Genomic DNA, 16,199 nt, shown 5'->3' on the forward strand with positions numbered 1-16,199 from the left:
TGTGGCCTGACCGAACATGCTGAGGCCTGTTGGTCAGAAAGTCCATAATCCAGTTGCAGAGGGAGCTGTTAATGTCCAGGTCTCCAAGTTTTGTGGTCAGCTTGGAGGGAATGACGGTGTTAAATGCTGAACTGAAGTCAACAAACAACATCCTAACATACGTGTTGTTATGGTCCAGGTGTGTGAGTGCAGAGTGCAGCACTGTGCATACTGCATCCTCTGTGCTCCTATTTCTGCGGTAGGCAAATTGGTGTGGGTCCAGTGTGGGTGGGAGGCAGTCTTTGAGATGTGCTAGGACCAGTCGCTCGAAGCACTTCATAATGATGGGTGTGAGTGCTACGGGGCGATAGTCATTGAGGCACGTTGGGGAGGAGTGTTTTGGTACTGGCACAATGGATGTGGACTTAAAACATGTAGGCACAGTTGCTTGGATGAGGGACATGTTGAAAATGTCTGTGAAGACCCCTGCAAGCTGCTCTGCACATGCCCTAAGCACACGTCCAGGAATGCCATCCGGGCCAGCAGCCTTGCGTGCGTTGATCCGGCTCAGTGCAGTGTGGACATCTGTGGAGGTGAGTTTGAGAGGTTGGTGGTCTGAAGAGGCTGAGATTTTGGTGGCCGTCTCCTTGCTGTCGCTGTTGAAGCGAGCATAAAAGTCATTTAGCTCGTTAAGGAAGGAGACGTCCGTGACTGTAGGTGTGGAGTTGCTTGACTTGTAGTCACTGATTTAGGTGTGTTGGTGCCGTGCCAGTGGTCATCTTGTAGACAAGCATCAGTACCTTTTACTGAAAAGTAGAATTTGATGCGAGCGGCTACAGGTAGCTAGTGTAACCTGATGAAGAGAGGAGTAACATGAGCTTATTTTGGCTCATTGAACACAACCCTCGCTGCTGCATTCTGGATCAATTGTAGAGCCTTGACAGTACATGCAGGAAGGCCCGCCAGGAGAGCATTACAGTAGTCACGTCTGGAGAGAACAAGAGCTTGGACAAGAAGTTGGGTGGCATGCTCTGACAGGAAGGGTCTAATCTTCTTAATGTTGTATAAGACGAATCCGCAGGACCGGGTCGTTGTAGCAACGTGGTCTGTGAAGCTTAACTGATGATCCATCACAACTCCTAGGTTTCTGGCTGTCCTGGAAGGAGTAATGGTTGATGAACCCAGCTGTATAGAGAAGTTGTGATGAAGCTATGGGTTAGCTGGAATCACCAGGAGTTCAGTCTTCGTAAGGTTAAGCTGAAGGTGAAGGTCATTCATCCAGCTAGAAATGTCATTCAGACAGGTTGAAATGCGAGCAGCTACAGTTGGGTCATCTGGTTGGAATGAGAAGTAGGGTTGGGTGTCGTCAGCATAGCAGTGATAAGAAAAGCCATGCTTCTGAATGACAGATCCTAATGACGTCATGTAGATGGAGAAGAGAAGTGGTCCAAGTACTGAGCCTTGAGGAACCCCAGTAGCAAGTTGTTGTGACTTAGAAACATCACCCCTCCAAGACACACTGAAGGATCTATCAGAGAGGTAGGACTTAACCCACAGGAGTGCGGTTTTCCAGAAATGTCCATCTTTCTGAGGGTGGACAGGAGAATCTGGTGATTAACGGTGTCAAAAGCAGCAGACAGGTCCAGTAAGATGAGTACTGAGGATTTTGAAGTCTCAGTTGAGTGGCCACTTTTGAAGCCAGATTGGTTGCTGTCAAGGAGGTTGTTCTGTACAATGAACATAGAAAGCTGGTTGAATAGAGCTCGCTCAAGTGTCTTTGCGATGAATGGAAGAAGGGATACTGGTCTGTAGTTTTCAAGAAGCACTGGATTTAGAGATGGTTTCTTAAGCAGTGGGCTTACCCGAGCCTGCTTAAATGCTGAGGGAAATGTTCCAGAGTGAAGAGAATAATTGATAATGTGAGTAAGCGAAGGTACGAAGAAGAGATCGCTTGAAGGAGGTGAGTGGGGATCGGATCAAGTGGACAAGTAGTAGGATGATTGGACAGGAGAAGTTTGGAAACGTCCATCCACTGGTTTAAAGAAATGGTATAAAATGAAATCCTGCTTTTTTAAGAACTTAAGTAAACCATTTCTTTCCCCTTGTAGAGTCATCAAGGATCTAGCTTATTCTTAGCAAATTTCTGAGGAATTGTCATCTACTGCACTGTCACTTTTGGTAGAGATTCATTGACCTTTTGTGATAGGTTGTGATTTTACTTATTTTACAAAAAATGTACTTACCGTACTTTCTGGACTATAAGTCGCACTTCTTTTCATAGTTTGGCTGGTCCTGCGACTTATAGTCAGGTGCGACTTATTTATCAAAATTAATTTGACATGAACCAAGATAAAACTTTACCATCTACAGCTGCGAGAGGGTGCTCTATGCTGCTCAGTGCTCCTGTAGCCTCTCCCTGAAAACAGACGTATTTTTGGATGGTGCGACTTATACGTAGGTGTGACTTATACACTGTTAAATGTAATTGCTGAGCTTACTAAAATGATTAAGTAAACTTAACTTATTTTATTAAGTTTGTTGATATTCCTTAGTTTAACTAAGTAATTCCAACTTTTTCCCCACACAAAGTGCTTAAACTCAACTTCTTCATTTAGCCTGCACAGAATCCTTGTTTTTCTGTCATTTGCGTCAACATCTGAAAATTAATGAAATGGTTCAGTGCCCATACAAAGACAGCGATTTTGAAATTTTGTTCTCTTTACGTAGATTATTGCTGAGTTCAACCGGATCACAAGCAAAAACCTCAAGCAAGAATTCTTCTCAGCCCTTGATAAACATACGTCTCGTTTTCTGGAAGTTTTCGATTCAAAGAAAGGCAAAGCTGAAAAAAAGTCTGCAGTAAGTGTTGTTTTTTTAAACAATAGTGCATGTCCATTTTGTCAAGTTTAAAGTGTTCGATTTTCACTGTTGATCTTGATGTTGATTATTTTTGTTGATTATTCGTTAGAACATCACTGATGTCACTGCTCCACGGACAGCAGTTCTCTGTGGTCTTGCTGTCCTTCTTGGGGAAGACACTACAGACTTCTTCAAAACATGCTTTGTAAGTACTCTTCTTATTTAATATCTGTGCTACAAGAAAGATGTCCCAATTTTTGTGTCAGCATTACGTCTATTTAAGAGATCTTATATAAAGTACATAGAAGATACATTTAAGTGCAAGTAAAATATACTTTGTTTTCAAAGTTGTTTCCATAACATTTGATCAAATAAATCTTAAAATGTGGATGAAACTGTTTTCAAACAATAAAAATCTATAGAATAGTGTCTTGAATTTTTTTCAATCTAATTTCAATCAAACTACTCAGCGCAAAAAGGTCTCTCTATATAGCCATTCCTTACCGATGTCCCGTAGCATCCGTTCTGCACCCTATCGCTTCACTCTCTGCTGGAATAGACTGTTTCAGCTGTAACAACAAAAACAAACACCTTTCAATGACCAATAATTAGCATTAAATAATAAGTTAAACATTAAAAAGATAGGGAAAAGATCAAATTTTTTTTATAAATCTGTATAAATTTCATTGTCCTGATGAACACAAACACAAAACACAACACAAAACACAAAACATTTTGAGGAACGTTTGGAACCAAACCGATCATGGTAGGGATGTAACTGTTTTACTAAATACATTGCTATTAAACGTTTTAATGATGCTTTTGCTGAAAAGGTCAAAATTATCACTGACAATTCCCACTGAAGCCCTGTTACAAATTTAAATGTTACTTCAAGAACTAGTAACAGCACCTTAAGCAGTTTACATTTTTTAAAGGAACATGCACTTGTTTGCGTTTGCAATATAAGAATGTATTTTAATATAGCTTTTCTTTCTTAGGTCTGTGATATAGTTGAACCTCAAGTATATAGTTGAACCTCAAGTATCGATGGGAATTCTCACTGTGATGCCAGAGGACAGCCCGATGTCTCCACAAGGTTTGCCATTGGAGGTCACTGATACAGCAATCATTTTGGAGGGTCTTATAGCAATGGATGGACTTTAGAATGTTCAACAAGATGTAATAACAAAGATTTAGTCTTGTGTCTATTGTTGCATTTTAGGTGTTATATCTAGGTTGATGGGTGACAAATCCCTATACACAACAAAAATGTCTGTTTTAAGTGAAAGTGAAGTGACATTCAGCCAAGTATGGTGACTCATACTCAGAATTTGTGCTCTGCATTTAACACATCAGAAATGCACACACACACACACTGTGAGCACACACCCGGAGCAGTGGGCAGCCATTTATGCTGCGGCGCCCGGGGAGCAGTTGGGGGTTCGATGCCTTGCTCAAGGGCACCTAAGTCGTGGTATTGAAGGTGGAGAGAGAGCTGATCACGCACTCCCCCCACCCACAATTCCGTCCGGCCCGAGACTAGAACACACAACCCTTCGATTGGGAGTCCAACGCTCTAACCATTAGGCCACGACTTCCCCATTAATAAAAAAAGATAATCAGTTATCTGTGTGTTTACAGTAACACAAATGCTTTATTGTAGGGTTGAATTATTGGTTGTTTTAATCACTCACTTTCAACCCTTTTTGTTTTAAACATGCCTTAAAGAAGCAATTTTTGTACACTCTTACAATAAAATGAATGTTTTGAAAAATAGTTAAATTTTTGCTTTACTCGTTTCTGTTAGTTTAGCTTACTTAAAAATGTGAGGCAATCGGTTTCCTTATATTTACAAGTAAAGTGAACACTAATAATAAGTTACCTCAAATAATGCTTTTGAGTCACCAGTACTTAATTGTACTTGATAATTATGTTAAGTTTACAAATACTATTTAGTTTTGCCAACTTAAAATGAATACTATACTTTACTTATAAATTTAAGGCAATGGTTTTCCTCACTTTTTTAAGTTGTCAACTTGTCACATTTTACAGTGTAGTCCGAAAAATACGGAAATTTTATGTTACTTGTTTTACAAAATACACTGGCTTCGTCCGAAATCGCATACTTCCATACTATATAGTAGGCAAAAAGCAGTAAGCGAGCAAATTAGTATGTTTGAAACCTCAGTATTCATGAAAGAGTAGACGAAAATTGCCAAATTCTCGTGAGTTTCGGTCATACATATACATAATTTGCATACTAATATGCCAGCTAAAGGTGTGAAGAAGTTAAATAGTATAGTATATTTGTGATTTGCACTAAAATGTTTTATTATGTACTGTATAGCGAACAGCAGAGCTCAAGTAAGCACACGTCACCAAAGTACATTTACAAAAATCATATACATGATAACTTAATGTCTAACATCTTACAGGAAAATGTTTGCTAAAACATCTAAAAGACATGCAAATAGGCATCTTAGTGAGTGATGTATGTGTGCTGTTGTGCAGAATTCACTGTTGTCAATCCTGCTTACATTACATAAATGTAAGTTATTTAAATTAACAATTAAGTTAACGGTTTTATTTGTCCATTAGTAATGTTGACATTAACATTTCTGTTGGATAAAAATTGAGTTACATAAGCAACTACCTCAACATGTATATTTATTGAGCACATTAATCACAGAGGTAACTTAAATCTTGTCTGGACATTACAGGGACAGATGAGCACACAGAGGAGAGTTGCTAATGGAGCCCTCTTCACCGGAAAAATAAATTCAGCTATCAAAGGATTTGAGTGAGTATACTACATAAATACATTTAAAAAATCTATGTAAATCTAAAGTTGCTGTTTTCTTTAATTATTATTGTAATTTCAAACTGAGTTATTACAGCAATTTTCTGATTCTTGATTTCTGTGCCTTCGAAGAGCTTTTGCGGTGGAAAAGGGCCTGCAAGGCCAAATTACTGCGGCATGTCAAAAAAAAAAAAAGAAAAAAAGGCAAAACCTTAAACAAAAATATAAAGTTAGCTATTTTTTTTTACTTTTAATACAGAAATGAAATCACACTGTGGTATCAGAGTGACAGCTTTTGTATTGTTTTTGTGCATTTTTATAGGATCTGAAATGTCCGCAGGCTGGCGTGGGCACTGAGGATGGAGAGAGCGTCCACAGCAGCATCCTGGAGATGGTATGGTGCGCTATGGATGAGGCAAAAGGGAGCAGACCATCCATCACTCCACCTGTCCTTGTTGCCTCATCTGGTCAAGATGTTGCTTTGGCCTCTTCTTCCTCGTTAAGCCCAGCCCCAGCAAGAAAAATAACAAGAAAAATTGAGGATTTGATGAAAGAGATTGTGGAGAGGGAAGCAGCTGAGAGGGAGGAAAGAAGATGGAGAGAAATGGAGGAGAAAGAAGACCGTCGAGAACGAGAAAGACAGAAAGAGGAGAGACGAGAAAGAGAATCTAGAGAGAGAGAAGACCGATGGCGCCAGGAAACGTGCGAGAAAGAGGAAAGGAGAGACAGGGAGGCAAAGGAAAGGGAGGAAAGATTTCTTCGCCTCCTTGAAATTCTTTTAAAAAAAATAAGACCAATAAATTATGTAACAAATGCATCTTCTGGTCATTAATACATTTGGTTTGGGTTTGTGTAAAAAACAAAAAAAGCATATTTTTAAATATTTTATAGATATACATAGTACTATGCAAAAATTATAGGCCACCCATTTCTTTTTTAATCTAGTAAACAGGTTTAAAAAAAATAATTATATATGGTCATTATAGCAGTTCTAAAACATGAAATAGTTGCTTAAGACTTTAGTACAACTCGTTTATATGTGTCAATAAAATAATTCTACACATTCACAGTACAATATTAACAGACATTATGTGATAATTATAATTTATAAAATGAATTCACATTTATAAGTTAATTTAAATATAAAGTGATTATTTTGTGAATATGTGTGGTATAATGCACAGACACACAAAACATACTTTTAAAACAATCCTTGTATTATTGTCTTATTAGGCTTCTGAATGCAAACAGAACTCATACAGGGATATTCAAGTCAGGTCATGTAGGGCTACTACAACCTTGCAGGGGTTAGTTCCAACACACCTGTTTGTAAATTTCAAGTGGTGTGTTATTAATTGGTTTGATTATATTGTTCAGGTGTGTTCAATTAGGGGAAGGAAAACTCAACAGGACAATGGCCCTCTATGACCCAAGTTGAACTTCAGACTTTTTACACAAACCAAACCACCTTACATGTTGCAATAACTACACATAGTAACAGTGATTAAAGGGTTAGTTCACTTAAACATATAAATTCAGTCTGTATTTAATTAATTACTACTTAAACAGCAGCTGAATTAAGCTTTGTGCCTAAGACACTTTTAAAAAGGCTGTACTGAAATATTTGACATTTATTTATATTTATGCATTTGGCTGATATTTTTATCCAAAGTGACAAAGTGACAGTGTTTTTATTACAGGGACTCCCCAATCCCCTTGGAGTAAAGAGCCTTGCTCAAGGACAAACTGGTGATTGCAAACCGGCAACCGTCTGCTTAGTTACAGGTCCAGTTTTTTTTTGCGCTTTTTTGAAGCTTTGATTGTGTTTACAGTGTGCAATATAACGTGTTCATGTTTCGCATGTAAAAAAACACAGTATTCAGACAGTATTTCACACAATTCACCTATGAAAAACCTGTTTTAGTGACGTCATTACTGCAGGAACGTGAGGGATGTAGTCCAAACGGGTCGTTTTTTGTAGGCGAATTCTGTTAAATAAAATATCTCGCTTGGCATTGAACTTTGAGCTTTAGAATTTTACAGATATTATTTATACTCTAACAACAACACTACACACTAACTGAAGTTTAAAACATGGGATCACGAAGAAGGGGACCTTTAACCCCTTTACGTGCAAACATCGCTGACGGCCCCAGTTTATTATTGTTTCACTTTCACAACATGTTAAACATCGCTGTCTTACTTGATCTGGACAAACTGTGCATCAATTGAAAGTTTAAAGACTCTAGCTTCGATATTTGACCAATATTTTGATAAAATATTGTTGCAGTGACAGATATTTAGTGATTTATGTCAGGAGTGCAAAATAATAAATCCGTATTATGCCACATTTTGAATAGAAATTCACCACTCACTCATATTCAGTCAATAAGGATTTATAGACCAAAGATGCATATCTGCGGAGATATATGGATATATTTACTGATGTTTACTTCATATTTCTTCAGACAGAATCATCATTTCTATTCATTTTCCACGGATTTACGTGATCTGATGATAAACAGCCTCTCCCAGCGATCTGTGTGTGTTTGCTGTGCCGTCAGCTCATGCTGTGTGTCACTCAGACTCCGATTGGGCCTTCCCAACGTCAATATTAGAGTGTCATAACCGGACACCGCCACATCGTGTCACATGCTTCCTGCACACTTCCTGGTAGTTATCTGGCCAAAACAACACTGAAACACCTCTGTACACATGAAATATCCGAATAATAAACCCGCGATTACGATAGTAAAGCTTGGTATGAGATTTTCTTGAGATCAGGGGCGTTTTTATAAAAAAAATCGAAAATGTACATCGGAAATGCTAACTTGTGCAGCGATGAAAAAGGCTACAAATAACATATTTTACAACAGTAAACGACCAAATTCGACCCCTGATCGCTAAAGGAAGTTATTATAAACACTCGATCGGGGTTTAAAGTGAGTTTTGAGTAAAAGTGTACTAATAATTTCATAAATTGTATGATGTAGCTTGATGCTAATGTTAGCGCCAATGCTACTAATAGCAGGTGCTTTTCTTCTTCAGAATGCATTTTTGTCTCAATAATACACGTAAGGTCGTAAGAAAATGTTTTGTTGTATTTTTATAGTAAGACTTTTGATAAATAAGGGCTAACTACAAAGAGAGACTGAAGTGAGATCGCTGCTTTGTTGCTTTGTAAAGCCTAAAAAACCACAATAAAGGCTAATAAAGGTGGAATAAAAACAAAAGAATAATGATAAAAGAATAATGAGGATAATTTTCACAACCAAACACACACAAAATACACAGAAGAGTTTACATGTGAGATCTTACAGAGATGACAAGGGCCATAAATCAATCTGATTAGCCTTCTCTAAAAACACACATGACATGGCCTTAGAAAATATTTCATAAAATTCACAGTTTTACAGATTCGATTATGACATTTTTTATGAAGTTTTGGAAGACTTGTGGCCTTAGCTACATACACTGTGTTTTCAAACTCATATCCTACATTAACAATTTTAAAAATACATTTAAAAAATATTTAATTTAATATTTTTATTTTTGTTTTTATGTTTGAGCTTACATATCTCTATTATCATAACAGTCTGAGTGATTCTGATTCCTGAACAGTAAACTTTGAAGTGTCAGCTTTGTGGACAAATGTTGATTATGTATCTAGTCAGAAAGAATCATGAGCAGAAAACTTTTTATTTTGGGTATGTCATTTCTGTCTCCATGCCAAAAAAGGGGGGGGGGGTCATTATACGAAAACGTGCCATTTCCCACTTTTAATGTTTGATTTTCAAATTTCTGTTTTGAAAATCTTTAAGCCCATTTTTGGATTAAGTAGATCCTTACCTCTCAGGAAAATGTGCCGTGCCATCTCAGGCTATCTTATTTTTTTCATTTTTTTCATTTAACTAATTTAAATGTGTGTTTTTGGTCAACCCTGTTACCAACATATTAATTACTTTTTGAAAAGGTTTTAAATACATGTATAGAACAAATCTGATATACTGTGGAAGATATACTCCCCCTTGTTACATTAAGAGTGTTTGTGAATTGAGAATATTGAAAGTTTTATTTTTTTAAGGGGATGAATACGTTCATTTCCAAATTACACTCTCCCAGCATCTTCTGTTTTAAGAAAAATGTATGGAAACAAAAATGAAACACCTCAATTCAATTTTGAGTGGATTATTAGCCTCTCTTACTAAACATTTACAATTAATTGATTACATTTTTATTTACATTTTTTAAGTTATATTAGAATATTATACAAGTAACAGGGTTGACACATCAGTTACAGGGTTGACAACAGCTACCGTATTGATTATACTGCTTGTTTGAGTTACAATTATGGTTGTAATGGAGTCTTAATTGGACATTCATAAACCTTTAATTCAACATGACTAATCAGCATATTATGTAGACGGCTCTATTGAGATATTTTAGCATAAAAATGATGAAAAACCGAAACTTATCTGTTTGCATGAACTTTAACTTTAAAATGTTTTAACTGTTGCCCCGCCTTCTACTTCTCAAACCTCATACTTTCTATGATATTGTGCTGAGAAAACACAGATTTACCCATTCTGTGTTGGTAGTGGCGTGTACCACAGTTTGCTTTGCCAATTGAGAAACTTGATTGGTAAACGGTTTGCCAGAATATACCCTGACCCAGATCTATCCCGTTAGTGAAGCATTGGTTTCCACACTGGTTTCATTAAATAAATAAATAAAGGAAATTATTATTTTAAAAGATTCACGAATAAGAATCATCTGTTCACGAATTGGATCGTGAACTTGCATTACCGAGCCAAAGATGATACTGAACATTTCGAATGAATAAAGAAGTTCATCTGTAAACCACATAAAGCTATTGTTTGACTTCATAAACCTTTATTTTATGCATGCTTCGTATGGATCTGTTGACTGAATGCATAGTGTGATTTCTAGGAGAATGTTTGTGTCGTTATGTGCTTGTAACGGGAAAAAATCAGTCGCGGTATTGTTTGAAATCCCCAAACTTAAATATTAAATTAATAAATTACATCAAAATAAAAGTAATCACTGGTAATCTAAAATAGTTTTCAGATGTTACTGTAATCTGATTATCCCTTATTAGGGCCCGAGCACCGAGGTGCGAGGACCCTCTTGTATCTGCTTTGTTTTTTATTAGGGCTCAAGCCTGGAGGGCGAGAGCCCTATTGTTTTCCTTAGGATTATTTGTTATTATTATTATTATTATTAGGGCTCAAGCCTGGAGGGCGAGAGCCCTATTGTTTTCCTTAGGATTATTTGTTATTATTAGGGCTCAAGCCTGGAGGGCGAGAGCCCTATTGTTTTCCTTAGGATTATTTGTTATTATTATTATTATTATTATTATTATTTATTATTATTATTTTTCTTCAAGGTTTCGGGGGCTTTTGGGGCCCTTAACATGCTTAAAAAGTCTTGAAAATTGGCACACACATTGGAACCTGCGGCCATTAGGGCCGGGCAGAGACTGATACACGGGCGTGGCACAGGGGCTCTACAGCGCCCCCTGGAATATGGAGGGCCATGTATCATACATACTTGCACGTAGACACACGAAACTCAGTACACATGTAGATCTCATCAAACCAAACAACTTTCGTACTGCATGTCATAGGCTCCGCCCAACAGGAAGTTGGCTATTTTGGGTTTAGTTGTCATATTTTTCGTCAAAGTTGTGGGGGCTTTTGGGGTCCTTAACATACTCAAAAACTCTTGAAAATTTGCACACACTTTGGAATCTGTGGCCTTTAGGAGCCTGCAGAATCTGGGACCCGGGCGTGGCACAGGGGCTCTACGGCGCCCCCTGGATCACAGTCAGAAATGTTGATGTATAGCTCACACATATTTGCCAATATTCATATGAAACTCAGTACACATATAGATCTCATTGTGCCGAACAACTTTCGTATTGAATATCATAGGCTCCGCCCAACAGGAAGTCAGCTATTTAGAGTTATGTAAAAAGCGCATGCTCTGGAATTTGAAATACTTGTCATAGGTTTTTTACTCGATTGCCGCCAAACTCGGTCAACATGATCTCAAGACATTGGGGATGAAAAATTGCCAGGGGATTTTTGATATCTCGAACGGTTTGCTCGTGGCGAGGCTTTGAAATTATGGCGAGAAATGAGAAACAGGAAGTGTCTAATACCATCCACATACATTTCCTAATTTTAATCAAACTTCATTAGATTATTCATTGTATGATGTCGATCGCATATATGTGACTATTAGGAGTCAAAGTTATAGCGCCACCAACTGGCAGCAGGAAGTGTGTCATTTTCAAAATGCTTTGAATTCAGCATCTTATTTTTACTCGATTTGCTTCAAACTTCATCAGAATAATGTTAAAACACAGCCGATATAAATCTGCTGGGGGGATATTGATATCTAAAAATATTGTTGCCGTGGCAACATGTCAAACTGGAATACTTCTCAGGTGATTTTGAGGCATATAACATACTTAGAATTTCATCAAACTCAGAACACATATCAGTATTAGTGACAGCTAGACACTGGCAAAATTTCATAAGAGGGCGTGGAAGAGGCACTCTATAGCGCCACCTTTTGTCAAAAGTGGGGGGGTTAGTTTTAGCTACAGACACCAAACTCAGTACAAAAATTGTTCTTATCAAGACAGACAACTTTCTAATTCACAGTCATCAGCTACGACCAACAGGAAGTCGGCTATTTTGATTTGAATGTGGATTGTTTTTTACATTTAGCTGTGAATTAATGCATACTGCTCAGAGGAGAGTAACACTATACACACCAAACTTGGTGTACATGTTGAAAAAACATTGAGGAACTTAAATTGTGAATGGGTTTTGGATAGCTTGGATGGTGTTGTCGTGGGGATTTTTTTAAATGACAATAAAGATGGAATTATTAATTTTCCTGCATTTTTAAATTCCAAACACTTCAAAACCTTTTTTCATACAGAAAAAAGTTATTCTGAGTAAATATGCATAGTTTCATGACTTTACAACACTGTATGGATAACAGAAAATTAAAAAAACTGTCAGACATCTCATATCACTCTGTCCCTCTGTTTGAGTGTGTGTGCTTAGACTTCCATTGTCTGAGAGAAATAGCGCCCCTACAGGTGCAGTTACCGGACTAAAAAAGGGAGGAGACTGTCTTTTTGTTTCACTTTTAAATCGGTTAAAATACAAATAAATACTTGGATTTAATTCGCACTGACAAGCTAAACCAACATATATGATTATTATCAGGTCAGGGCTCATTAATAATTGATGTGTGGTCAGTGATACGTGAGAAACACGAGAGATGAATCACGCTCTGAGCACCAGCGTGTGGAATGATGAGCTCAGAAAAAAACGAGTTTATTCTTGTTTTATAGCTATTTAAAATAAAGTATTGCAGCGATATCACACAATTCACCAATTAGAGCACACCAAGAGCTAAATTAAAATGTTTTTGAACTGTTTGTGTGAAAATGAAATATTTGCGGCTGCCTATCTGAAATCACTGCCTCCGATCAGCGCGCACAGTGTCACAAGTTCAAAACTAACGAATTTATTCTTGTTTAAGAGCTTTTCAAAATAAATTATTGCCATAAATGCACACAATACATCCATTATAACACAACACGAGCTAAATGCAGGTGTTTGTGACCCGTTTAAGTGTGCAAGACTATTTGAAAGCGCGACTGGCAGAATAACATATATCTCTCGAGCTGCAGGATTCTGGCTTTCGTCGTAAGAACGAACACATCACGGACAAGATTATTTCAAAATACATAATAGCTTGGCGAATATAAACGAAAACAGCCACGTGAACATAAACTGTTGAGAAATAAATCTGAAGTGGATCTACTGGATTTTAATATTAAGTGACCGCATATACCAGCTGCTTCTGTCTTCAATTTTAATCTATATAAAAAAATTAAACTCATTCATCTTGGCTGCTTTTTTAATGTGTGTACGTATTTATTTATTATTTTGCTCTAACAAGACTTAATCTATATTTAATTAAATCAATTACATTTGATTTTACATTTGATTTTTCCATTTCTGCATCTAAACGCCTAAAAACATAAAACATGCTCTATATACTATTGTTAGCAATTTCTTTATCGTCCAATTTATCTGGTGTACACGCTTTTATTTTCATAATAAACTTGTTTGTTAGATTATACACAGTTATAGTGGTCTATAATAAATATTGACAGGTTTTATTCAAGCTGTTTAGAATGATTGCCGTAGGCAAATTTTTAAAAATGTAAATCCCCAAAAAAAAAAAAAAAATTGTAAATAAATAAAAAACATTGGAAAAGAATAACTTGTACTTTTTTATACATTTTGTATAGTTTCATAGTTTATGCATTATAGTTATAAAAACAAACAAATTTAGCCACTCACATAGAAATCTTAGGCCTTATCCTTTTCTGACAGTTTTAGGGATTTTTAAAAATCCTAAAAAACCTTATTTGTGCTGCAAATAATAATTTCAAACTAATTTGATACTGACCTCTGACATCCTGTGACATGATATTTATTTGAATTTACATAATCTCATGGATGTAACAGTAAATCTGTTCAGCTCACAGATCAAGACTAAGCTGTAATGCAAGCAGAACTTTCACAAATGCTTGTAGGTCAATAAAATCATTACAAAACACTTACAAATCATTTAAGGGGTTTGATAACACTGTAAAATAATGTCTAATTTGTTAACATTAGCAAATGCATCGATAACACTTTATAATAACTGCACTCATTAGTAAATAGTCAGTTCATGCTTCATAAAGCCTTGTCCCAATATTAATAGTCAGTAGTAAGCAGTTTATAAATACAGCTATAAATAGCTCATTTATTAAAAAGGAGAGTAAAGGGTCAGTTATCTTCCTATGAAAAATAAAAAAAAATAAAAATAAACAAACAACAACACTGATTGATACAGAACTCAGAAATGTTATTGTGGATTTATGATAAACTCAGCCTGTAAATGAATTCATTCTCCTCCAAGAAGACACAAGTAGTTCACACCAAACTTTTTTAACATGAAGCCATATACTGAAGATGTTAAATTGCGAATGGGTTTAGGATACCTTAAATGGTGTGGCCATAGCGATTTATTAAAGTAACATAAATAAATACAATAGTTATTTTACTATATCTTTTAAAATTTTAATTCCAACTCTTCATAATTTTTTATATACGTAGAAGTCATCATTTGAAGGAAGCACAGTAAGTTTCATAGCTTTATCATTTTCAAGAGCCAGCATAAAATTAAAACTATCATAACATATAAATCAAGCTTGCAATTCTTAGTACCAATAATGGCCACCAGATGGAGCTATAGGATCACTTTTAAATAATTATTGTAGAAACAAGTATGATTTAAATCATTTATAGAAATCTTTCAAAGAAAAATAATATGAATTTTATGTATTTTACTGATAAAATGACCCTCACTTTATTAGAATAACAAGCTGAAGTATTGTGAACTGTATATTAAGAATAATTCTTTATAGGCTTTATGGACAGATACATTTTGAGTGACTCTTGAAGGATCAGCACCACATCCTCTTTTACCACTGTTTAAAGAATGTATCTTACAGTACAGGTGCGAATGAATTTTGGATAGCTTGAATGGTTTTGTCGTGGTGATTTTTTGAAATAACAGTAAAAAAGTAACCAGTAAATGTCTTTTATTTTTTTAAGTGCAGCTTCTAAACACTTCAAAAAAATGTACACATAGAAGACAAGTCATTCTTAGGAAATATGCATAGTTTCATGACTATACAACACTATATGGATGATAGAAAATTAAAAAACTATCATAGATCTGATGTCACTCTGTCCCTCTGTCACTGTGGGTAATGTGTGTGTGTGTGTTTGTAAGTGTGTTAAGTGAATTAGGTGTGAAACTATCAGGGAGCATTTAGTCTCCAGTGCCAACATTTTACAGAACTGCCACTTTCCTGGAGTCTCAGAATTACAATGTGTCAGGTTCTGAGAAATCAAAGATTCCAAAAAATGATTTAATTAGAATACCATGAAGTATTGTGAAATACTATATATTAAGTCTTTATATATAGGCTTTATGAACAGATTAGAGTGACTCGTGAAGGACCAGCACCACCTCCTCTTGTCTGATGGTTTGAGGAATATATCTTCCAGAATCCGGGATTAAGATTTAGGAGCTCATTTTTATTCCACCTCCTTTCCTGAAAGTCTGTCTTGCAGAATTGACTAAAAATTAATCTTCACATTAATTCCTAATTATTTTGCAATTATTTTTGTCAGTTCTTCTTGACCTGTTTTTTTTTTTCTTCTTCTTTTCTGACCTCATGACCCAGTCAGCATTTTTGTACAATGGTCAAGTCTTAACTTATCCATTTCTGTATTGCATTTGTGTTTGATATTTCTCATGGGTATTTCATAATTTTCGACTTTGAGTTAAAACAGTTTGAGTTAAAACTCTTTTTTAGCGCATTTCATCTGTAAAAGAAAACATGCCTAATGATTCTGCACACATGAATATAAGGAGTTTTTCTTTT

General features: G+C 36.1%; 1 protein-coding gene and 1 long non-coding RNA gene across 2 annotated transcripts; both read left to right on the plus strand.

Moving 5' to 3' along the window:
* The first annotated feature begins 2,621 nt into the window (after positions 1 to 2,621).
* LOC113096030 (uncharacterized) lies at positions 2,622 to 3,939 on the plus strand. Its single transcript, XR_003288450.1, has 3 exons — positions 2,622 to 2,838; positions 2,948 to 3,043; positions 3,837 to 3,939. It is a non-coding gene; the product is annotated as an uncharacterized LOC113096030 (long non-coding RNA).
* A 1,570-nt stretch (positions 3,940 to 5,509) lies between these two features.
* Positions 5,510 to 6,554, plus strand: LOC113096031 (ensconsin-like). The gene is made up of 3 exons (XM_026261402.1): positions 5,510 to 5,638; positions 5,771 to 5,867; positions 5,961 to 6,554. The coding sequence occupies exons 1-3, from the start codon at positions 5,565 to 5,567 to the stop codon at positions 6,468 to 6,470; spliced, it is 681 nt and encodes a 226-aa protein (XP_026117187.1). The 5' UTR covers positions 5,510 to 5,564; the 3' UTR covers positions 6,471 to 6,554.
* Positions 6,555 to 16,199: the final 9,645 nt, after the last annotated feature.

The sequence above is a fragment of the Carassius auratus genome, unplaced genomic scaffold (assembly GCF_003368295.1).
Source record: "Carassius auratus strain Wakin unplaced genomic scaffold, ASM336829v1 scaf_tig00215844, whole genome shotgun sequence".
In the NCBI taxonomy this organism is placed as follows: Eukaryota; Metazoa; Chordata; class Actinopteri; order Cypriniformes; family Cyprinidae; genus Carassius; species Carassius auratus.

Bases quoted from the DNA above. Each gene is read 5' to 3' on its own strand.
- LOC113096031 (XM_026261402.1), top strand. From the start codon at position 5,565: ATGAGCACACAGAGGAGAGTTGCTAATGGAGCCCTCTTCACCGGAAAA. The intron at 5,639-5,770 runs GTGAGTATACTA...GTGCCTTCGAAG, and splicing joins TCAGCTATCAAAGGATTTGA to AGCTTTTGCGGTGGAAAAGG. The intron at 5,868-5,960 runs GTTAGCTATTTT...GCATTTTTATAG, and splicing joins ACCTTAAACAAAAATATAAA to GATCTGAAATGTCCGCAGGC.